The sequence below is a fragment of the Polypterus senegalus genome, chromosome 18, assembly GCF_016835505.1.
Source record: "Polypterus senegalus isolate Bchr_013 chromosome 18, ASM1683550v1, whole genome shotgun sequence".
Lineage (NCBI taxonomy): Eukaryota > Metazoa > Chordata > Cladistia > Polypteriformes > Polypteridae > Polypterus > Polypterus senegalus.
Genome location: NC_053171.1, coordinates 74,342,808 through 74,368,889, shown reverse-complemented (window position 1 = coordinate 74,368,889; position 26,082 = coordinate 74,342,808). Strand labels below are relative to the sequence as shown.

Sequence of the window (26,082 nt, the reverse complement as noted above, 5' to 3'; positions counted from 1 at the left end):
CTCTCACTTATTTTTACTGTTGTCGTAGAACACTTTCCAGAGTTCACATCAGGATTTTCTTGTGTGCTTGCAACTCCAGGATAGACTTTCACATAATATGTTTACTTTCAGTCTTTGCACTACACCCACACAGCAGCAACAATAGGGTCTGATCAACACAAGTGTGGTCTTTATGGATGGGTTCCTCATCTCATCCTACTGCCAATATTGTAAATAGATACTTTATTAATCCCAAGGGGAAATTCACATAATCCAGCAGCAGTATACTGATACAAAGAAACAATATTAAATTAAAGAGTAATAAAAATGCATGTAAAAACAGACAATAACTTTATATAATGTTAGAATTTACCCCCCCCCCGGTGGAATTGAAGAGTCGCATAGTGTTGGGTAGGAACGATCTCCTCAGTCTGTCAGTGGAGCAGGACGGTGACAGCAGTCTGGAGATGATCCTGTTCAGTGGATGCAGTGGATTCTCCATGACTGACAGGAGCCTGCTCAGCGCCCGTCGCTCTGCCACAGATGTCAAACTGTCCAGCTTCATTCCTACAATAGAGCCTGCCTTCTTAACAAGTTTGTCCAGGTGGGAGGTGTCCTTCATCTTTATGCTGCCTCCTCAAGACACCACAGCATAGAAGAGGGCACTCGCCAGAACTGTCTGGTAGAACATCTGCAGCATCTTATTGCAGATGTTGAAGGACGCCAACCATCTAAGGAAGGTTACACCACTTCCACCATGGTCATTTACTATGCAGCCAAATTCCTTGCTAGATGATCACATGCTATTTTTTTAAACGGTGGGCCCCAAAATATCAGAATAGAACAGACAGGACCAAAGGGGTATGGTAGAAGCCATCTTTAATGTAGCCCTACCTTGAAAATGATTGTGTGAGTTTGTTTTGCAAGGTTAGCTATGCTAAGAATGTACAGAAATACACCCCCGCTGCCTGTTAAAGGTGTAGTACCCTAATCCACTTCATCCCAAGTAAAACATTTGTGAAATAGTTGACACAGAATATGTTGCATTCAAACTGAGTTTCTTTTAGCAAACTTTGACAACACATCCATATTGCTTTACTTTTTTCTTTCAGTTTTCTATTCAAAATGTTGTTTATCACTGAAATATGTATTTATGATTTAAATAACATAATCATTGTAAGACTGGAGCCTATTCAGCATGCATTGGATGCAAGACAGGAAACCACTCTGCACAGGACTCCGGCCCATTGCAATGATTCAAATATATTATACAAATACGTATTAATCTGGAAAATGGTAATAAGAAAAGAGACATGGAACAATCAATCAATCAATCAATCAATCAATCAACATTTATTTATATAGCACATATTCATATAAAAAAATGTAGCTCAAAGTGCTTTACAAAATGAATAGAGAAATAGAAGACACAATAAAAGATAAACATAAGTCAACATTAATTAACATAGATTAAGAGTAAGGTCCGATGGCCAGGGTGGACAGAAAAACAAAAAAACTCCAAAGGCTGGAGAAAAAATAAAATCTGTAGGGGTTCCAGACCAAGAGACCGCCCAGTCCCCTCTGGGCAATCTACCTAACATAAGTCAAACAGTCCTCTTTGTATTTAGGGTTTTCATGGAAGGACCTGATGATGATGGTCACGTAGACTTCTGGCTTTCAGTCCATCAATGTTGGTGCATCATGATGCTTTGAGTAGGTGGTGGTGGCGCAGGCCGCCACCAAAAAGAATCCGGAAAAGAGAGAGAGAGAGAGTTAGGGTCAGTACGGATTTTAGAGCCATTATGAATAGTTATTATGAAGAATTGAACATACAGAGTATCAGTATTAAGTTAAAGTGAAGTTATAAAAAGGCCATGTTAAAGTAATGTGTTTTCAGCAGTGTTTTAAAGTGCTCTACTGTATTTGCCTGGCGAATTCCTATTGGCAGGCTATTCCAGATTTTAGGTGCATAACAGCAGAAGGCCGCCTCACCACTTCTTTTAAGTTTAGCTTTTGGAATTATAAGGAGACACTCATTTGAAGATCTAAGGTTACGATTTGGAATATAACGCGTCAGGCATTCCGATATATAAGATGGAGCGAGATTATTTAAGGCTTTATAAACCATAAGCAGTATTTTAAAGTCAATCCTGAATGACACAGGCAACCAGTGTAGTGACATCAAAACTGGAGAAATGTGTTCGGATTTTCTTTTCCCAGTTAGGATTCTAGCAGCTGCATTCTGCACTCGTTGCAAATGATTTATGTCTTTTTGGGTAGTCCTGAGAGGAGTGCGTTACAGTAATCTAGTCTACTGAAAACAAAAGCGTGAATTAATTTCTCAGCATCTTTCAATGATATAAGAGGTCTAACTTTAGCTATGTTTCTTAAGTGAAAAATGCTGTCCTAGTGGTCTGATGAATATGCGATTTAAAATTCAGATTACAGTCAACGGTTACCCCTAAATTTTTTACTTCCGTCTTAACTTTTAATCCTAGTGCATCAAGTTTATTTCTGATAACCTCATTGAATCCATTATTGCCAATTACTAAAATTTCAGTTTTCTCTTTATTTAGTTTGAGAAAATTACTATTCATCCATTCAGAAATACCAGTAAGACATTGTGTTAGTGTATCGAAAGAGTCGGAGTCATCAGGTGCTATTGATAAGTACAGCTGTGTGTCATCAGCATAGCTGTGGTAACTCACGTTGTAACCTGAGATAATCTGACCTAACGGAAGCATGTAGATTGAGAATAACAGCGGACCCAGGATAGAGCCTTGTGGAACACCATATCGGATATCATGTGTCTTTGAGATTTGATTACCACAACTCACAAAGAATTTTCTCCCTGCCAGGTAGGATTCAAACCAATTTAAGACACTGCCAGAGAGGCCCACCCATTGACTAAGGCGATTTCTAAGAATATTGTGATCAATGGTGTCAAATGCAGCACTCAGATCTAAGAGGATGAGAACAGATAAATGGCCTCTGTCTGCATTTACCCACAAGTCATTTACTACTTTAACGAGTGCAGTTTCTGTGCTGTGATTTGTTCTGAAGCCTGACTGAAATGTATCAAGAATAGCATGTTTATTGAGGTGGTCATTTAACTGCAAAATGACTGCCTTCTGTAGAATTTTACTTAAGAAGGGCAGGTTAGAAATGGGTCTAAAATTTTCAAAGGCAGAGGGGTCAAGATTATTTTTCTGGAGCAGTGGTTTAACTACAGAAGTCTTAAGACAGTCTGGAAAGACCCCCGTATCTAATGACAAATTAACTATGTCCAGAATATTGTCAATTAGCACGCCTGATATTTCTTTGAAAAACCTTGTTGGTATTGGGTCAAGGACGCAGGTGGAGGGTTTCAGTTGAGAGATTATACTATGTAATTCAGGTAAATCTATCCTGGTAAAAGCATTTAATTTGTTTATAACGGAGTACCGGGGCTTTGGAGGTTCTGCAGTGTTGGGGAGATATAACATGATCACTGATGCCCAAAAACATGTTTTCTTTTATACATCTACACAAGTGTTCTAGTGGTTGTGCTTACCTGTTGCACAGCTTTCAGAATTGCTGCCCCCTTTCTTGAGATATCTCTCTATTATATTAAAAAGGTTTTCTGTCGTGTTCACAACATTCAACCTTCAAAACTCCCCTCCACACCGCTTGCCCAATCATTACTTCTACTGTGCACGTCCTCACTCTGTAGCCCCCCCTTGACACTCTCAGTGCTAATTTGCCCTTCAACATAGTCAGCTGTAATGGCAAGGCAGAAAAGCAAATTATCTATTCAAGTACGTTGAATTTTAGGTCGCGATAGAAAAAGAGCAGCAAGAGCTGATAACGAACATCGAAAAAAAGAAAATGAACAAAAAGAACTGCATATATTTCTTGGCTTTCTTCCCTTTAAATTTAACAAAGTGGGGATTTCTAACTATGGTGAAAATGTGTTGGTGTGTTCAAAAACCCCCAGATAGGTATTAAAAAAAAAAAGGAAAAAAAATCAGTCTATCTCCTGATCTGTCCTTTCAAAATCCATTGACTTTGAAATGGTGCACGCAATTGAATCATGCTTTGAAATGTCTCTTCAGAAAAGTTAATAACTTTAAAGTGCTAAATACATCTGAAATGGTATCAAATTTATGTGAACTTTTAGTGATTTATTATTGAACATGGAGTGTTACTTTTGGTAGTAATCTTTTGTTCTCAAGATATTTTAGATTTGCTGCTCCAAGGATAGTTCTCTAGCCAAACAATTTCAGATTTAATTTAGAATATTTTTTTCTTAAAAGATTCCAGGTAGCATTGGTTTCAATTTTGTTTTATTATTTTTCTTTTTTTTTTTATTCTCTGATACTCTGGTTTCTGAAATTTCACATGCCACAATGTGCATTCGCTGTCTTGCTTTTGAAGCTGCAGGGACAGACTTTGGCTTCCTCTGACCTTTTAAAGGAAAAATTGAATTAAGAAAATGAATTGGTTGGTTATATATTTTCTGTAAGCACTGTAAATAGTGTTTCCGATACTTGCAGAATATCATGCAGTATTTTAGGAGTTATCTTATATAGTTCTGTATATGTATGCCATCTGCCAGTGTTATGCTGCTCATACTGACAGTATATGATGCTTCCTGTTTGGCACATGAGCTTAAATGAGTGATTATTTATTTTTAGTAGCAAATGCAGTACACTTTTTAATGTCTTAACTGTATCAACAGCCATTCACGAAAATGCCGATGTTGCCTTGTTTTACTAAGTGGAAGTACAAGTGAGTATTTGGTTTTCTTTGTGACATACTGTGAGAAAAAGAGCATTCAATTCCAGTGACAGAGAGGCTCTGAATGACGTACACCATGTGCTAAAGAAAAAGCTGAATGAAGGAACGGAAGCTTACCAAGCAAAAATAGAAAACAAACTTACTCAAAATAATATGAAGGATGTCTGGAATGGACTGGGTATAATTATACGACTCAAGTCATTCTGTGTTCAGATTCTAGAAGGGAATGGTGACAAAGCAAACACCCTGAAGAAATTTTTTAATAGATTTTCCCTCCAATTGCCACCTTCTTCCAATGACTAGTCTCCCCACACTATCCCTACTACATCAACAACTCCAACCATGTGAACTGGAATGGCCAGTGACAAGTCCACCTTTGACCATCAGTGTGGACTGTTCATAACTGAAGACCACTGAGGGTGCTACATGCAGAAAAAGCTGCGGGACTAGATAGTCTATTCTTTAGTTCTTGAGGACTGCGCTGACCAACTTTGTGGTGTCCTCTGTCACCTGTTCAATCTGTCTCTAAAGCTTTAGAAAATGCCACTGCTATGCAAAACATACTACATTGTTCCTTTTTCAAAGTGCCTGCCAGACAAAGATTGGGGTGGAGGGTACGATTATGTATTTGATCCACAAGGCTGCTTCTCAGCGGGACAAAGCTGGCAGCACTGTGGAGATTACATTTTTTTGATTTCTCCAGTGCCTTCAGTACCATCCAACTATTTCTGTTAAGTGGTAAACTCGGAGATATGCAGTTGGATGAGCCTATGGTGTCCTGGATAATAGACTATCTGTTGGGCAGACCACAGTTTGTGAGACTCAAGGACTGTGTTTCTGATATGGATGTGAGCAACATTGGAGCAGCACAAGGAACTGTCCTGTCTCCTTTTCTCTTCACTCTGTACACCTCAGACTATAAATATAACACCAGGAGCCTCATTTATAAATGGTGTGTACGCACAAAAATGATGCAGACACCCGTTTCCACGCTTACATCTAAAAACTAAACTTCCCGTAAAGCCACGCACATTTTCACGCCAGCTCAATCCCCATTCGCAAGTTCTCCGCTCGGTTTTGCAAACTTGTGACAACCAGCATCAAAGCAGTGTTACTGTTCCTGTGTGGTTTCCCTTTATTTTTTAGATTCACATCCATGACGTGGGGTTATCAAATACACTGAAGTTTACAGCATATTGTTTATTAGTTTAAGGTATCTGATTGTAATCAACCTGTACCATATAATGGGGCACAGAATGGCCAAACCATACCACCTCAGTGTAAACTTGCACTACATTTATAATATTGCACAACCTCAGTCACTTTATAAAGCGCGTATTTACATATGATGATGACGACTGGCTTCTAAGTCGATTCAGATTTCCAAGCTCTATCGTGAAGTTATGGGAAAGAGTAGTGGAAGCAAGCTTAAAAAGGAAGGTAATGATTAGTGAGCAGCAGTATGCTTTCATGCCAAGAAAGAGCACAACAGATGTGATGTTTACTCTTTGAGAGTGTTGATGGAGAAGTGCAGAGAAGGCCAGAAAGAGTTGCATTGCGTCTTTGTGGACCTGGAGAAAGCATATGACAGGGTGCCTCGAGAGAAGCTGTGGTATTGTGTAAGGAAGTCGTGAGTGGCAGAGAAGTAGGTGAGAGTTGTACAGCATATATAAGAGGGAAGTGTGACAGTGGTGAGGTCTGTGGTAGGAGTGACGGATGCATTCAACGTGGAGGTGGGATTACATCAGGGATCAGCTCTGAGCCGTTTCTTATGTGCAATGGTGATGGACAGATTTACAGATGAAATTAGACAGGAGTCCCCATGGACTATGATGTTTGCTGATGACATTGTGATCTGTAGCGAGAGTAATGAGCAGGTTAAGGAGACCCTAAAGAGGTGAAGATATGCTCTAGAGAGGAGAGGAATGAAGGTCAGTAGGAACAAGACAAGAATATATGTGTGTAAATGAGAGGGATCAGGGAGTAGAGTTGGCGAAGGTGGATGATTTTAAATACTTGGGATCAACAGTACAGAGTAATGGGGATTGTGGAAGAGAGGTGAAAAAGAGAGTGCAGGCAGAGTGGAATGGGAGGAGAAGAGTGTCGGGAGTGATTTGTGACCGAAAGGTAGCAGCAAGAGTGAAAGGGAAAGTCTACAGGATGGTAGTGAGACCTGCTTTGTTGTATGGGTTGGAGACGGTGGTACTGACCAGAAAGCAGGAGACAGAACTGGATGTGGCAGAGTTAAAGATGCTAAGATTTGCATTGGGTGTGAGGAGGATGGACAGGATTAGAAATGAGTACATTAGAGGGTCGGCTCAGATTGGACGGTTGGGAGACAAAGTCAGAGAGGAAAGATTGTGTTGGTTTGGACATGTGCAGAGGAGAAATGCTGAGTATATTGGGAAAATGATGTTAAAGATAGAGCTGCCAGGGAAGTGGAAAAGAGGAAGGACTAAAAGAAGATTTATGGATGTGGTGAGAGAGGACATGCAGGTGATGGGTGTCAGAAGACAGGAAGATATGGAAAAAGATGATCCGCTAGGCAACCCCTAACGGGAGCAGCCAAAAGGAGAAGATGATGATCTTCTTGTAGCTTTTGATTTCATTTTTAAGATGAAATGCAGTAAAGTATGTTTATTACATTATAAACTTTGTTTAAATAATGTTTATTGGTAATAATTAAACATGTGAGGACACGGTGGACAGTGGTAGCGATGAGTTGGCACCATGTTCAGGGGCTGTTCCTGCCTCACACTGTATGCTTACTGAGATTGGCGTGACCCTGGATAGATGGATGAAATAATTAAACATGTACTATGAAGATTAGTGCTGGGCGATATGGAAAAATCATATATCACGATATGGATTATTTTATATCACAATAACGATATATATCACGATCTACCACCCACAATAAAGTACGTTTCCAGTTATTCTCTGAAAAGTTTGACAAAAATATCATTGCATACTTTTTTTTGCAACTTTATTTTGAAGTGACATTTAACTGAACTGTCACAAAACCACAAGATGGAGTTTCTTTGCGAAAAAGTTCATTTTTATTCTTGATTATCACTTATATAAGAGATGAATAGAGTATGCATTGCATAGCGACAAGACATTATAATTTATTTGTCATAGCCTATTTAATGCAATATTTTCTTTAGTAATTGATAAAATTAGGTTAGAAACGATAGAAACGATAGAAGAGAAATAGGACGATAGACACTTTTCTATCGTCCCCACGATATATATCGTCATATCGCCCAGCACCAATGAAGATATTTCAATGTTCCATTAAAGTTTTGAAGAATCTGCGTTCAAAGCTTACAGATGGCTTGACTTCTATTACAGAGCTGATTGTATGGCGACTGCTTACTTGGAGAAAGAAAAGGAAGGACAGGAATTGGAGGTTAGTATGTTTGAGAGAGACTGTACTGCAGCAGTAAATTATTTCATTGAGGGTTGCGCATGGCGCAACAAGCATCTTGCGGGAAGCAGGAACAATCTCTGCACGGGGCACCAGCTCATCGCTAATACTGCGCCACCATGTCCCCCTGTTTAATACATGCTTAAAATGATATCATGTATACATCTTAATATTTAAATTGTTCAGGGAGCTGTAATATCATGAATGTAATGTGTTCTGTGTCCCGTTGGCAGAAGAGTAAGCCTGTTTAAGAAGCACGTTGTGATTCACACACATAGATCACATAGAAGAACACAGAATACGAAGCATTTAACATGCTACTTTAGCTACAATGGGATCTGAGAAACTAAAAATTAAGCGATTTTAAGATGAAGTTTATGACTTTCTACTTTAATGACAAAATAAACTCGAAAAATTTCGATATTGAAGTTGAAATTTGGACATTCTTTTCCACTGTGTCCCTATTTTGTTTTTCTTTTCTCTGTACCCTAATACGCTTCCATATGACACTCGGACAGTGGGTTACAACTCACATTTTCACAGCGACTTTGATATCTTGAACCTTCGAGTTTCTTCTGCACTCTCTTACTCAATCAACTTCCTTTCGTTATTTATATCACTGCTTAAACCAACAAATAGTATGTTTTTCCTTGCCTCTACTTGGTATTCGCTGAAATTCTTGTTTTTCCCCAGTACTTTTGCCATTGACTTTTAACAGAATGCAAAACATAAGGGGCTATTTATATTGATTTGCATATTCGAAGAGGCGTAATTCTGGGAGGAGTTGGGGAATGGCAGCAGGCGCATGCACATGCATTACTTTTCACACTGACTGGGATTTATGTAGAAGAAGAACGTGGAAGTTGGCATACGCACAGATTTATGCATCTGGATTTTTTTTGGTCCGTATGTCATGTTTTAGTGTGAATTCTATGCACAGCGTTATTCATGAGGCCCCAGGTCATGTCACTTGCAGAAATTCTCAGATAATTCTGCATTTACGGGGTGTTTTGATAGAGGATGAGACAGAGTCCAGGAGTCTTCTGGAGGCGTTTGTTTCTTAGTGCGCGGATAATTGTCTGCCATTTAACATCAGCAACACCAAGGAACTGGTTATTGACTTTTGCCACACCAAAGAGCCTGTATGTCTGGTCATTTTTCAAGGAATTGATGTAGAGGTGGTGCACTCCAACATTTACTTGGGGGTCCACATCCACAGGTTGAACTGGTCGCAGAACACAGAAAAAACTATGGTATATAAGAAAGGGCAGAGCAGAGTAGACTCTCTTTCCTTAAGAGACTGTTTTTTCCTTTAATGTGGAAAGTGACATCCTTCACATCTTCTATAACTATGTGATGGTTAGTGTGATCTTTTTTTCTGTGTTGTTGTGTGCTGGGCTGGTTACATCAATTCAAGACAGGCCCGCTGAATCAACAAGGTATTTAAATAGAGCAAGCTCAGTATTAAACGCACTCTGGTGCTCCTGACAGCCAAGTCAGAACTTTCTTTTGAATTTTCTTGCCTTCAAGCCAAAATGTGTGTGTTTATCTGTCTGTCTGTCTATCTAAACCTGCCTACTATGCTACAAATATCTCTCTCTCTCTCTCTGAGACAAATAAAGTTCTACTTACCAAATGCACTGTGGATGTTAAAGAATGCATTTGCATTACAATTCTTGTATATTTAGAGCCACTTTTTTTTCCCGAAACATATAAGTTTCCTCATTTGCAGCTTTGAAATTGCAGGCATTCTGTGGTTTTCTCATTTACAACCAAATAAAGGAACTGAATGATGACATTTTTGGATAATGAGAATGGGTTGTTTTGCTTCTTTATAGTAAGAAATAACACCAAACAGTCAAGATTTATCTGTGACATTGTACAATCCAATTGTGTTGTATGAAAAATACCATTTTCTTTTTTTTTAATGTAATTCACTTTCAGGATGTGAATGGAAGTTGATGTTAAAGTGACAAGGACTGTCATGAGTAAGAGCTTCGCAAGTGCTCTTTTACAGTATTTGTGAGATTTTGTGTGCAGATTCAATGTTCCACTTCAAAGCCTTCCTGACAAAGCCAGACATAAAAAGAATCAATTTACATATTCGTGCTAATGTTCAAATTTAAAAAGTGTCCAACTCACTTAAGTTTACCGTTCGTACTATCTAAATTAAAGTGGCAAGTTTTCTAGTTTGCTTTGATGTGTAGGTGTCACCTTGGTTTTATAACTTTTGCCTCAAAACTTCAGGGATGTTTCATTCTCAACTCAGTGACTTTCTCTGTGGTATTGGTTAACTTATAGTGGCCAGTGAACCCGCTAGAATAATGATGGATTATCAATGTACCTTGTTTTGTACTGGCGCCTTGTGCATTTTTAATTCCTGCCTTATGCCACAGGGTCATAAAATATGGCTAGATATTTTAAAATTTTTGTTGCTTATAAGCGATTTTTTTTATGGCTGTAAAGTTAAGCTTTTCCAAATGATGTCTTAATAAAATAGTGCTTATAACTCATATTGTTGTTTTTTATGGTTGTGAAGTTAAGGGTTTTTAAATAGCTTCTTAATATAATAATCCAGATATGAGAAAAATCGAAGATATAAGGGTGATGGCTACACATATTGTGTTGTCAACGGCTAAGGTTCATTGTATAAAATTCTAAACATGTTTAATGTTACTATAATTCAGTACACTAGGCTGTCAGCAGAATGCCTTCCATTATTCCAGATTGATCTGATATTTAGGATTGCTGCCTTTTACTATGCATGTACAGCTCTGGGTACTAATTCATATTTATTTTTTTTTTATTTTTCTTACTTTATCACTGCAGAGTATTTTCATCCCAGTGGCTCATCTGTCCAAGAAAATCACAACTCATCGGTCGTAACTTGGATCTCCATATATTACTTCCTGGAAACCTATTTGAATATTCCTCAGCATTTTTAAAAATCAGAAAGGGGTCTCCCACCAATGGGAACAGTTTCTGGACTAATTCCTTTTTGTGGACTAGTTTGCTTATTCTCCAGTTGGGTCACAAAGTTTTGAAATCTGATCTATTACAAAAATTATGTCTCATTCATCTTAGGGAACTAATTTTAGCAAGCTTTAATCATTCACTGGCATTTTAGAAATACACCTGCTTTTTAAAACATACAGAATTGTAAAGAAATATTTTTAAATCTTATTTTACATCGTGTCAGTCAGTCAATTGTAAGTTTTACATTTGATAATTAAAAATATGTTTCCCAAGATCTTATAGTTATTTCAAAGCAATCTTGCTTTTAGTAAATCAATTTTTGTAATCCCATCGAAAAATATCTTAAGCGCAAAGTTAATAATAATGTTGACTAATTGTTTCTAGTTTATAAAAATAACTATATCATTTCAATATACATAACACTACAGTAAGATGATTGTTAAGAGTTGGTCATATTTAACCATACTTTGACACCAGTGGCCTTTTGTAAAACTGGCTGAATAGATAGTTGCATTGAGAGTACTTATTGTAACCAGACAAATGAGAAATCCAGAGCTGATACCTCACGTGAAAATGTCTGGTTCAGAGGCTATTCTTCATGGGGAGTTTGGTGGAATCCATTCAAGTAACACCAGCCAAAACTTAAGTAGTGGAACCTCTGGGCCCCGCTATGCTCTTACTCTGACTCCCAAAGAGCTGCACATACAGAGGTTAGTGCCAAGGCCCCAGGATGATCGTCGGACTGTTGTGAATATTACGGATGTTGTTGGCTGTCATGTGATGCGCCCAAAATCAACAAAAACCAGTGGGGCAAGCGAGACACAGATTCCTGCTGTTTTTTCTATTTATTCATATCCACTTAAAAAGAAGAGGATGGGAGCTGGAAGAGTGAGAACAAGAGTAGTACGAACATTTAAGGTGGATGTTTCTGACACTACTTCAGAGAATCGTGCTTTGGCTGAAAAATGGTCGATTGCAATCAAGTGCCTACTGCGAGGTGTATCGCTAAGTGGCCTTACAGGTATAAGTGGAGTGGAACTTTCTTTAAGCCTGTACATGTGAACATCTAAGATATAAAACTGGCATGATTTTCAGATTTTAAAGAGTTTAACAAATAAAGTGGAAAATAATAGAATGGCTTATGTTAGTTCTCAATGTTCAGTCCTCATGGCCCCTGTGGTTAAATCCTTACTTTTTTTAATTTACTTTTTCTGTAGATTTTGCTTTCTTAATTGTATCTGAATACCATAAATGAATGTTGAACAGAGCAAAAACCAGTGTAAAACAATCTGAAAGGAGCAGCTAATTCAGTGTTACTCACTTGTGTACTGATTAGTAAAAAAATTAAAATATCAGAATGTTAAAAAAAAAGAAGTAAAAATATTTAAAAAGAAAAAGAATGAGCCTATCTTACACATATTAGATTGATAAAAAATATAGCGTAACCAGTGTGTAATTTTTGGATGTTGTTGGAAACATAGAAACAGGAAAATAATTGCTTGTTTAAATGAGGTAGGAGTCCAATTAAGAGAACAAAGGTGTTGGGACACAAACCTGCAGCCATAGTGGCCTTGGAGTACTAATTATTGAGAACCTCTAGCTTAATAAACTACAGTGTAAATTTTTATATGATATAGATTAGGACAAGTTGGAAAAGCTTATACATATCTCTGAAATGACTGTCAAGTAAAAATTACTAATTATGCTTGGCCTAAATATAGTTTTAACAGATGCTTCATAAGAATTAAATGAAGATAGTAGGGATATGTATTTAAATTTGAGCACCAGTGTGCTGCCATATTGGGGCTTACATCTGTGCTCTTAAAAGTTTATGATGAGCATACTGTAGGTTACAGAATTCTTCCCTGGACTGATATTTGAACTGGAAGTAACTTATTTAGAACATATTAATAAAGTCTTGTTAAAGAACAGAAGGGATAGTTGCTCATGTACTATGATTTTAGTGAAATGCAGAAATGGTCATATCCTCATAATGACACAGAGCATTTTGTGTAGTTTCATAAAAAGACAGCTTCCAATTTTTTAGGAATCTTGCATGTTAACGTATTTGATTTTTGAAGAAGCGTCTCCAGTTTTTTGTTTTTTTTGCTGTTTTTATCTGTCCCCTCAAATGTTGTTTTGTCTTCACATAATGCACGAAAGGTTGGTTTTTTTTCTCTTTTGTTGTTACTAATTTGTAAATTCCTTTACTTTTTGTCTATCACTGAAAAATGACTTAGCTGCTGTTCTGCCCCTTATCTGTCGAGGACAGTTTTGAGTAGGCATTGCTGGTGGATGACTTATCTCCACTAAACATAACTTCTGTTTGTCTTTTAATTTTCTTGGATGTGCTGCACTGTACTGATGAAACATTTCACAGGCACTTGATTTATGCTATATAGGTTTACAGTTTTATCTTGTTTCTTTCTTTTTTTTAGTGAATTTAGTGGTTAAATTGGGTTGTTCTGACAGAAGTCATTCCATAGAAAGATATCTTTTCTTTTACAGTTTCATAGTTATTCATATTTATGTACTTCCATTTCCAGAGATCACTTCCAGTCTTTTGCCCCGTCCTCGACGACTTCTGCTGTTGGTAAACCCTTTCAGTGGAAGAGGTCAAGCAATGCAGCTATGCCACACACACATCTTGCCTATGATTCGAGAAGCCAATATTCACTACAACCTTATTCAGACAGGTATGCATGTTGTTTTAAAATGATGTTTAAATTTCCTTGATAATGCACGGTAATGATTTTCTTGATATTATTAGCATTTTTTAAAATTTTGGAATTATTGTCAATATTATTCTTTTTCTGAGCCTTTTTTTTGTTATGTATTATACATTTTAGCCACCAGCTTCCATTTTGCTTTGCTCAGTCTCCTTGATTTTTGCATTATTGTTTTAGTCTCCGTGAGCATTTTGTGTATAGTAGAGTTCTAGTGTTCCTTGAACATCTCAAATATTTGCTTTTAGAATGCATATCTCTTATATACATTTCTCTTCTGGTTCATCTTGCTTCCACTTCAAAACCGGTCCCGCCCACACGCAGCCGACACGGCATTTCTTGATTCCTATTCGTCCTCTTCCAAAACTTTCCTCACGCTGCCTGCGGCTCCTCTTCAAAACCGGTCCCGCACACACGCAGCCGACATGACATTTCTCGATTCCTGTTTGTCCTCTTCGCCACTGTGAAGCCCTCCTACCGATTCCAATCATGTCTCCACAGCAGCATATAATGTCTGATAACACCAACACATCAGTCCTCAGTCATTCTTCTCTTCCACAAAACACTACAGTTTCGTCTACTGGTACAACCTTCCTCTGCGACATTTGTATTAAACCTTTCAAAACAAAACACAGCTTTGCCAAACACAAGGAAATTGACTGCAACGACAAATTGTTTGTGTCACACTTGCACAAAACATTTCACAAGGCAGAACTATCTTCCAAACACACACAAATTCACTCCGCTGAAAAATTACCTGACTCCCACTCCAGTAACACATTCTTCCAGTGCGATTCCTGCAACAAAGCTTTTCAAACGCGAACCTCACTTGCTAAACACAAGAAAATGCATTCTTCCCAACAACTATATGAGTGCCAGAAATGCAATAAGAAGTTCATTACACAGGATTGTCTGACTAAACACAACAAAACTCATTCACAAGTCTTGCAATGCGACATCTGCAAAACAACGTTTCCAAACCAACGCAGTCTCAGCAGACATACACACAATCCTCTTCTCGTTACCACAGGTGGTACTTCACCTCATTCCTGTCTTCCCGTCCAAGAGTACAACATTGGGACTCCAGACCAGCAGTGCATACACTGTCATGCACTATATTGACCTGCTGAGCGTAATACATCCAACAAGTACTCAAGGTGCTGCCACGATGGTAAAGTAGCTTTACCGCAATTGCGGGAGCCACCTGTGTCTTTAGAACAACTTCTTACACAGCAAACATCAGAAGGTAAAAATTATCATGAACACATTCAAGAATACACCTCTTCTCTAGCATTTGCTTCTATGGGTGCACAGATAACTCAACCTCCTGGTCACAGACCATACTGTTTTAAAATACACGGGCAAATTTATCACCAAATCTCTCCACTATACACTAACACTTCTACCTTCAGGATATGGACAGTTGTATGTTTTTGACACAGCACAAGCTACTGAAGTACGCTTACAAAATAAAAGCAAACTCTGCATGGAGCGAAAATTTACTTCTCCAGCTAGATTCCATGCTCAGAACCATCAACCCCTTCGCTAAATCATACAAACAAATGCATGAAATCGCTCAGTCCAATCCAACAGCATCTGTACGAATGGTTTTCAAGGAAAGCCCTGGGCAGAATTTACGACGATACAATGCCCTGATATGTCACAGCGATGTTGCAGCGATTTTTGTCGGAGAAGATGGCGAGCCCCCTGCCGAAAAGGACATTTGCATCTATCTCAGAGGCAACTCCTGTAAACAGATTTCCACGCTCAATATGAATTGCGATCCTATGCTTTACCCACTTGTATTCCCTTACAGAGACATTGGCTGGCACAAAGATTTACAACATGTTCCCGATAAAAGATCCACCAACTGAATCAGGCTTACTCAATGCCAGTTTTACACGTACAGATTATCAATGAGGAATACATTTAGTATTTTGCACTTCAGCGGCAAACTATTCCAACAGTACATCATAGATGCGTATGTTAAAACAAAGGGTGCGCATCTCAACTATCTCAGATTACATCAACAAGATCTACGCGTGGAACAATACAGAGGACTATCAGACGCACTGCAAGCAAAAGCTGAAAATAACGTACGTGTAGGCAAAATGATCATATTACCGTACGCATTTCCAGTAAGTCCAAGATACATGCAGCAAAACTATTGTTGTACGTGGCTTTTTCTAGGGTTAGCTCTTTCAACTCATTATCTGTTGTCTCCAGCAAAACACCTCTTCAGAACTGCGTCTTTCAAGAAGTATTTCTTTCTTCTTGATTTCTGAATTCTTTTCTCATTGTTTTCCGTTCCTATTCTTACACTGCCGTATGCTACAGAGGGGGTCGGCTAGTATCCATAAAATTTTCTTCTTGTAGAATATATTTTGAGCATATTTTTAACCTCATTTACAGTAGAACAATGCATTTTGAAGTTTCTAGCCTTCTTCCTAACACCCAATAACTACTGCCTACTTTAGGCAGAAATAGGTGACGCATATGACTATGGGAAATTGTGTGTTGTGTCATATCCAGAAAGTATGAGGAGTGTTTGGTTAGCTCCTCCTGGTGTCCAAGATTTTCAATCAAGTGTAAACAACAAATAATCACAGTGTCAGGAAAAAGAATTACAATTCTTTTTAAGGCAAAATGCTTTTGGCAAATATTTTTAAGTTTGAGATTGGATTAGTGCAGTGAACCCAATTATTTTTGGTTTTCTTAAGTTCTTCCTATTTTTATTTCCTTCATTTACATGCTCAGCCACATTTTTTATTTTGCCTCTTCATCTCCTGGTCTTTGAAAGAACATTTTTCTCTACCAGTTTTCCATCTAAGCAGGAACATGCATTAAGAATTCAATGAATGGAAAAATTGGGTCATTCTACACTATAATTCAAATTTACTGGTATGAAAATAAGTGGCCAATATATGCAGTATCTTATGGCAGGATTTCTGATCTACAGTGTATTATTACATTTGGCATTCCTTGTTCTGGAGCATTAAATGTTGAGTCACATGTTTAATTTTGCAGAGGAGCAAATGTTGAACAATGTTAATTGTTTAAAAATAATTTGTTTTTGCAGAACGGCAGAATCATGCTCGAGATTTGATGAGGGAGATAACAGTACATGAGTGGGATGGCATTGTCATTGTTTCTGGTGATGGTCTGCTGCATGAGGTTTGTTTTCTATGAATGTCTGTTTCTAATCTGCATAATAATAAGATACTGCTCCTGCGAGGTGAGTTTTGGATTAGGGAAGGTATGCATCCTTGAGTTTGGGTTGTAGGGTTCCCTTGGCTATTTTTCTCTTTGTTTTGGAGATGTAAAATAATCATGGTTTTTAAGTTCTTGGTTTTTTCTTAGAAATGTAAATTTGTTTTTTGCCTTTGTGAGATGATCATTATTAGAAATTTCAAAGAAAGACTTTTTTTTATTTATGGAATAGAAGGGATGAGGATCATTTTGATATTTTAAATTGAGAAACATGGCAGTTTAAAATGAATGTTTATGGAAAAGACTTTAATGACAATTTAGGACTATTTTCAAGTGACTCCAGCAGGGCTGCAACTAATGATTATTTTGGTAGTAGACTAATTGTTCCATTTTTTTTCAGATTAGTCACGATTATTTCATGGCTGACTATTTTGATGCCTGCGACCTGTGCTTGCACATCCTGTTCTGAATGTCACTGTGATGATGTGGGTTCTGGCTCCACACTCCCATTGCTATTTGGAAGCCTTAAACCCAACACAGTCGATAATGAAACCGAGTGAGCTAGTCAGTGAAGGGAATAACTGAGCAAGGGGATGGTTCAAAAAAGTGCAACAGTGCTTTTATTAAAAATCCAACAAAACAGTTCAATAAATAAAGAGCTTTAGTTCTTCAATAAATAAATAATCCATAAAATGAAAACGTGGAGGTTAAAACACACAAATAGAAAAAAATAATCCTTAAAACCAGAGGTTAAAATATTCCTACGGGAAGCAGTCTTTAAAACAACAAGAAGCCTGGTGCTGCTTCTGTTAGCGTCTCACCTGTTTCTCCCATATGGGCCCTGCAACAGGCGAGACGCTGTCAATGCAGCTGACCTTCTGCCTACTCCTGCTGCTACTACCACTGCCAGTCGCCTTCCCGATCCTTGGCTCCGGTCGGCTCCCCCCTGACAGTGACTTGGGAATTCCACTGTGACCAAGGCTCTCTCTCACACAGGGAACACTACGTCCCAAGTCCCGACACCAGCTACCATTTGCGGTGAGTCACGCACCATCCCGGTCACTCCCGCCCTGCAAAAACAAACTTCTGCGGGCGTGACCACAACCACTTCTCCCAGGTGTTGGCCAAACACCCAGGCGGCCTTCAGCTGCCTGCGAGCGTTTGCTCGCCTCCTTCCTGCTGAACCGATTTGCTTGCACTCTCTCTTCTCTCTCCTTCCTGCTTCCAACCCCCGTTTCCTTCTCTCCCCCCCGACTCGCGCTTCTTTTTAAAGAGCGAGGGGCCATAGCAGCCTATTAGCCATGGGAACGAATCACAGATATGGGCAGTTCCTCACCTGTGCACTCGGTGACAAACGCCCACACCGCAGAAACGCCCCATGGCTTGCATTGGCCCAACGACTCCTCGCTAAGCTGCCGCGAGAGCGGTGATTATTTATTTAAAATGAATGGCCTTTGCTCAGAGAGCCGTGGACCCGCTATACCACAGTCACTCTGATGTGTCTGCATTAACACGATTAAAATGGATAATAATCAAATTAAAATAACAACCAGTGAAACATATGATTTTAAAAATAATCAGATGTTTTATATTAGTGTGACCATCACAATAAAAAAGAAATACATTAAACAATACAAACTAAAGTGCACATAGTCTTTAAACAAAAAAAAGTGCATTTAACTTGACCAAAAATGGCCACTAGTGTGTCTTAAACTCCAAAAGTTTAAATAAAGCCTCAATATAAATAAAACAATAATGTACAGTTTATTAAAGATTCAGGTCATGTATTCCTGATTGCAGTGCAGGAACATGAACATTTTGACATGCTGTGGTGTGAGGCTGGCTGGCTTCTTTGAGACAGTGTTCCCAGCAGCTGAGAAGAGATGTTCAGAGGAAGTAGAGTTAGCAGGAATACACAAGAATGATTTTGCAGACAGAGAAAGATGTTTTAATCATCACACTCTGAAGGAAAAGTGTTGTAGTTTATCACATCATGTACTATATTACGCAAAAATAAAAAAATAACGGACTAAAATATGTAACAAGCTAATTACTGATATACTCCAAAACACAAGTTACCTAACGTTAGTTAGAGATGGTTTACTATTCATATGAACTCAAATATTATATGAAAAAAGAAGAAAAAAAAATAGGACGGCTCAGCTACACCTATTCACTCGTTTACTACAGCTCCAAACACGTTAGCAAACATAACTGAAGTTATATTCACTTAACCCTTAAACTACTGCAACCAGCTAGAGTCGGTTTCCAGTGCAATTTGGAAGCACGCCGAAGCCGAGTATATGCAGCGACATACATTCGGCGACGTACATTCATTGAATTCCGCAACCGGCTAAAGTTGTTTCTCAGTGCAATTTGCCTGCACGCCGGAGCTGAGTATATTCGGTGATGTACTGTATATTCATTGAATGCTGAAACCGGCTGTAGTCTTGTCTCAGTGCAATTTGCCAGCACGCAAGGGACGAGTATATTTGGTGACGTACATTCATTGAACCCCGCAACTGGCTATATTTGCTTCACAGAGCAATTTGGGAGCATGCTGTAGCTCAGGGGTTCTCAGACTCGGTCCTGGGGGACCCCTGTGGCTGCAGGTTTTTGTTCCAACCAGCCTGTGTTTTTAATTGGACTCCTGGGCTAATTAAGTGAACTGTTGTTTCCCAGATTCCCTGTTTTGGGAACAATATACAAATTAGAAAACTAAGTTTGGTTAAAAAAAAAAAAGTATTAAAATGAACTAAGCAGTTATATGTATTTTTTTCTTTTTAACAGTATTTTCATCTTGATTGTCACTCTACGTTTCTAGGTGTTCTAATTGTTTAATTAATCCGTTATTTACTACTTTGTGGGGCTGACGCTAAAGTAGTTGCAGCCTTTCACGATTGAGTGTTGTTTGCTTGTGTTTCTGCTCTGCTTGTTTTTAATTGTCATTATTAAGATTCAATGAAGGGAGCAAACTGGCTGCACAGAGAAAGGGCGAAATATACTAAAAAGAGAGTTAAGTATTTAATTCCATAGCAAAAACAGAAATATTTCTAAGTTCCTTATCAATGTAAAAATCATGCTGCTGTGCTTTTCTGAATGTCAAATAAAATAAAAAAATACCAGCTAATTAAATGAGATCAGTGCTATCAGGTATTGTTACTGATTAGGAATCTTGTTGGAACAAAAACCTGCAGCCACAGGGGTCCCCCAGGACCGAGTTTGAGAACCCCTGCTGTAGCTGACCAATCAGTGCCGTACATTCATTGAGCGGCCAGTACATGAGCACTGCCAGCCCTGACAGCACTGCAGCATCACTGTCCCTGGGATTCAGCCGCTGCACTAGTTTACCTCACTGTGTTTGCGTGCAGCCTATTCAAGCGCAGTTGGCTTGGTGATTTACTGAATTTCATAAATGGCTTCAGTTGCATCTTGAACATACTGCGTAATAATAGATTGTTGCAGTGTTTTTTTTTTATAGATTTTACAGTTCATCTGCAGTGTGTAAAATGATCAGTGTTGCAGTAATTGTGATGCTCTTTGCATGAAAAAAAATTCATGTTCGATAAAATTTCACATTTTCTTTGTGAATTGTGACATTTGCATAAAAAGTGCAGCTAAAAATATTTGGCATCCAAGGGTGCATTAACCCCCAAGTATGTGTTGGTTTAAGGGTTAACTATCATTGTCGAAACCTTGATATACACATTATAGTACAAACATCAACGTTAACACGTGACATTAACTTTACTTGCTAAAACTCACCTCTCAAGAGACGGCGGCATCACAGCTACAGGACACTTGCGTTTCAGATGCTCATGCATTGCAGTGGTGCTGCCGTGAAAAGAAAGCTCCACTTTGCATAATCTACATTCAGCTTTTTATTATTTTTCGGTGAAGTGCTCCCACACTTTAGAAAGTTTCTGTCTCAATTTTTTTTCCATCTCCTTTCCTCTCCTCTATTTGACTCGCCATTGCAACCAAATTTATTTTCCTCTACATTCTTCTTCTCCTCAGACATTCTTCTTTGTTGGTAGGACTGTGTGCAGTCTTGACAAACAATAACAAACGATACTGCCCCCAGACATTTATATAGTGCATTGGAGTTACAAAAACCAATGTGGTTCTTTGTGACTGGAGCCTCTATTGAAGGTTCTGTTTATGACACGTCGACAATAAAAAAAATCTGCATCGATGATTTTTTTGTAGTTGACGTCGTCGATTACGTTGGCTAATTGTTGCAGCCCTAGACTCCAGCCATGCTTAGAGTCGTTTCCCACAATGTTTTTTGCAACCCTCAGGATAAGAGCAAGGAACCAAAACGATAAGCATGTATTAATAAGCATTTATATTTCTTGTTGTAAACCAGCTCACTTATGATAAAGTGTTACTTTTGGAAAATAAAATCCTCTGTGTACCCACTGTTGAAGTTTGAAGTTGACTTAACTAAATATGTGACAAGAAGGTAATAATTCCTTTTCTTTTTTCCTGATTCCCTTTGTTACAATTTGCCTTCATCAAGCTGTCAGGCCCTTTCGTGGTTATAATTATTTAATTGCATTCAACTAAATTATATTTAATTTTTCATTAATTACTGAATTATGTTACATACTTGGGTACTGTGTTTTTCACATGTGCAAAACCATTTCTTTTAACACTAGAATTACCAGAGCCTATGAAAAAACTTGTAGATCCGGCCCACCTTAAATCTGTTCACACCTCTCCACCAGCGTCTTTTTGTCATCTAAATGTGCTGATAAAGACAAGCTGCAAGCAGCCGGCTATTCCATCCCCCCACCGACTTAGAACATGCACGAACTTCTCCCAGCTCATGCCTTGATTGATTATCTGGGAGTGAAGTGGAGTTTTAGAGTGGAAATAATAGATCGTTATTTGGAACACACGCATTTCATGTGTGTTCCTTTTCTACAGTAATCTGTGTAAACACATTGCTAAAACAGAAACTTTTTCATATCTACACTAATAAAAGGCAAAGCTCTCACTGACTGACAGACTCATCACTAATTCACCAACTTCTCGTGTAGGTAGAAGGCTGAAATTTGGCAGACTCATTCCTTACAGCTTACTTACAAAAGTTAAGCAGGTTTCATTTTGAAATTCTATGCGTAACGGTCATAACTGAATCCTACTTACGTACAAATATACCGCCATAGCTTGCAGCTCGGTCGCCATGTAAGGCGGAGTTGCATCACCCTTCACCATGCCTCCCACGTAGTTGGCTGCCTGCCTATATTGCGTCCCCCATATGCACGCCTCCTACGTAATTGAGTGCCTGCCCATATAAGGCCGTCCGTCAGCTGCAATCCAATAGACACGCTGCCGCTACAAGGCGTTTGTCATGCCTAAGACGAATACGATGTTCGCGAGATACAAGTTTAGTGAGAAGACGCAAGGTATAAACGAGACTTTTGATCACTTTGTAACGGAGTTAAAATTGCTGGTGAAGGACTGTGCTTATACAAACGAAGATGACATGGTCAGGGATAGAATAGTGTTTGGCACAAACTCAGCGAAAGTGTGAGAGAAACTTTTAAGTGCCGGGTCTGAGCTAACATTAAATAAAGCCGTGGACATCGCAAGATTGCACAAGATAGCACAAGCATAGCTGAGAACCTTTGATGCATGTACTCCGAGCGGCTCACGTGAACTGACTGTGAACGCAGTATGCAGACAACATGCAAGAGCTCCAAAGAGCGCTGAACAAAAAACGCATTACACAATTGAGAAGCCAGCAAAAGAATATGAAGCAAGTGATGCATACAAGCATATTCATAAGTGCAGCTACTGCGGAAACAAAGCACGGTGTAAAAAGTCAATGTCTAGCTAAAGACAGTGTGAAAAATGTTGTAAATTGAACCACTTCGCTAAAGTTTGCAGGACTGGGAAAGGTAAACCCGCGCATCTAGTGTGTGATGTCTCAGATAAGAGGAAGACGAGCTGTTTATTGATACAGTAAGAAAGGAACAACCCTCTGAAGCTGAACAAGCTTTTGTAGACATAGCAATAGAAAAGCAAGGTGTAAAGTGTAAGTTTAAATTAAGTTCATAGACACGCTGCCGCTAAATATTCGCAGGCAAATCCACAACTTAATACTGGGAATGCCTGTTAAACATCTTGGATTCATGAGTACCGATTTGGGTAGTGAACACTTTGATGAATGAAACCTGTTATCTTTACAACGGTTGACAAACACGGAATGTAACTTCAACATAACACATCCTCCAAATACAAACCTGATTGAAAGAAATAATGATAATCAAATCCTTGATGACAGCAACACTCATAACAGTCACAAAACAATTACACTGACAATCATGTTACGTTATTTTTAAAATGCTTCCTTTTCTTTTTCATAACTTCTTTAACACACTACTTCTCCGCTGTGAAGCGTGGGTATTTTGCTAGTTTTAGTAATAAATGTTACAAAATGTAGGCATAAACTATAAAATGTGTGAAGCCTAAAGCCCAAAGATCAAATAAACACTTTCACAAAAGGTTCAAGAACAATACAACGGCTTCTGTGGCGTACCAGTAAGAGATGCTGACTCAGAGCGCAGCAGGTTTGCCATGCCTCAGAGACCCAATTTCGATTCCCCACTGGGGAGAAAATGCTATTTTTTTTTCCTTTTTAACCTTCGCCGCTCTGCCTGAACTCCCTGTCTATCTATATAGTAATAACAGTAATTTTATTATTATATAGCAGCTTCCCTGTCTGCCTATCATATATTGTCTTTCCTTCCTTCCTATCTATCTATATATCTATCCCCTTAGTTGTTTTTTTATGTATCTATTATAAAGTGCCTATGGGGTGCCAAACAGGCAAGTACAATGATTTTCGGAATATATAAAGTCATTCCTGAATATATAATGTCAGCGTTGGAATATATAAAGTCATTCCTGAATATATTAAGTCACTCCTGAATATGTAAAGTCAAAGCCTGATTATATAAAGTCAGCGTCAGAATACTGTATATAAAGTCATTACTGAATATATGACACCAGGTTTTGAGTTTTTTTTTTTTTCCTTTTTTCACTAAACAGTTTCTGGTTTGTTTTCACCTTCTTTGTATAGTTTGCAATTTGGCAGTAAAGCTGGAATAAGTTCTGACAGGATTTATCTTGTTTTCATTTATTTATTACAGAAAAATCTGCGATTTTTGCAGGAGCATGTAGACTTTTTATCCACTGTATGTGGAAATATCAAGATTTGATCTGCATTTAAACAAAAGAAGTGTGTGTGTGTATATGTATACATATAATATTGTGTGTGTATTTATATGTACATACACACATTATATATAAGAAACTAATAAAATAAAGAATATTTGAATATTTGTAATCATAATTATTAAAGTATTTAGTATACATACGTTTAGCTTTGCCAGCCAACAGTGGAAGAGAAGAAAACAAATGAAAAATCTTTAGATGATGTCAGAAAAAATAAATTTCTGGCTAAATGTCATTAGGGAAAGGAAGGTCAGAGTCTATGTGAGCTAGACCAGTGGCCCCGCAGGTCCTCCTTGGGCGTTTTGCTGTACTGCAGATTAGGATAATATTCATGGTTTTGGTTCAATACAGTGAAGATCTGAAACATGCTTGTCACTAGTAATACTAATCACTGATCTACTTTGATATCTTGTTCCATGGCTAGGAGGGATAATATGAATGTAGCATGTGCTACCACTGGATTCGATAAAAGGGTAGGGAACATGAAATGAAGGACTTAATTAAAGCTGCTGAAAATGAGTGGCATAGTTATTAAGAAGCAATATAAACACACTAACCAGAAGTGTTAGCAGTGTTCAGTATACTAAAGTAGAGTGTCTTCAGACTTCATTTAATTTTTGAGACTGTTGGGGCACCTCTTATTATTGGCAGGCTGATTATTATATATTTTAGGCTCCATCTTTCAATATCCAAAGAAATAATTTTAAATTAGATGTAAATTTAACTGAAAACTAATTTAGAGACTTGCACTAAAAACTAAACTTATGCGACTGCCCCCTTCATGCTTTTCCATCTGTTCTTTTAAAACCATATGGTTTTGTGTTCTTTTGTGTTGCCACTTGATTTTGAATCTGGTGGGTTTAAAGATCTTAGCAGCTGTATAGTAGGGGTGCATCAGTTTCTAAGAGGAGGTGCTTAAGCACAATTCCAGGCTAAGGCAGTATGGGTTCTGTGCTACTAGAATAACTTTTGGTTGTCTTTCAATTTCTTTACTTGACATTTAATAGCTGCCATTAACTGTCCTCTTTTCATTAGAGACTGTAGCACAATTTTCAACTTGCAATCTCAGATCATTCTTCATTACTCTGTATAGTACTATCAGACAGTACCATTCATACACTTGGCTCGTAGTTTATTTAAAATCTGCCATTTATAACATAAGTGACTGATTGTATATCAATAAGCAAAATTGTTTCAGTTCTAATTAATGTATAATCAATTTCTGTATCTCAAGTTTATACTGATGTATTTTATATTGGGTTAATATCTTTTATTTTTGTTATGGTTGTTTTGATATTATAGGATGGTTATCTACACTATATGTATACTCCTGTACATGATGAATATAACGGAAAACTCTTACTGTCTGATTCTTGACAAACATCAAAGGTTACTAGATATTGCAAATAATAATAAATCCGAGCAGTTTCAAAATCATTTTATATTTTTGTATTTTAATGTTAGTGTGATGTACTTTTGTTTTGCTGTAAACCTTTGTGGGTACCTAATATTTTGGTAATGATAGAATGAATATTAAAAGAGGAAGTGACTGTCTCTGGTAAAATATGCAAACTGTTATGTAAAAAATGATTGTTATTATTAGATAAGAAGGGCTGTATTACAAAACTGTGTATACTTTGTTGATAAATTCACAGACCATAAGGCATTTTCCATTATAAATGCACAATTAAATGTGAAAAAGCTCTAAACCTGCAAGAGAAAATTAACAAGCAG

The 26,082-nt window shown here is 38.0% G+C and overlaps 1 protein-coding gene across 1 annotated transcript in view; it reads left to right on the top strand.

The window, feature by feature from the left end:
- The window catches only part of sphk2 (sphingosine kinase 2), a 55,535-nt gene that overhangs the window by 5,515 nt on the left and 23,938 nt on the right, over nt 1-26,082 (top strand). The window contains exons 2-4 of the mRNA XM_039741042.1: nt 11,018-12,185; nt 13,711-13,860; nt 16,970-17,064. Of these exons, the coding sequence (XP_039596976.1) occupies nt 11,705-12,185; nt 13,711-13,860; nt 16,970-17,064 (726 nt within the window). The 5' untranslated portion in view covers nt 11,018-11,704. The remainder of the gene's footprint in view (nt 1-11,017; nt 12,186-13,710; nt 13,861-16,969; nt 17,065-26,082) is intronic.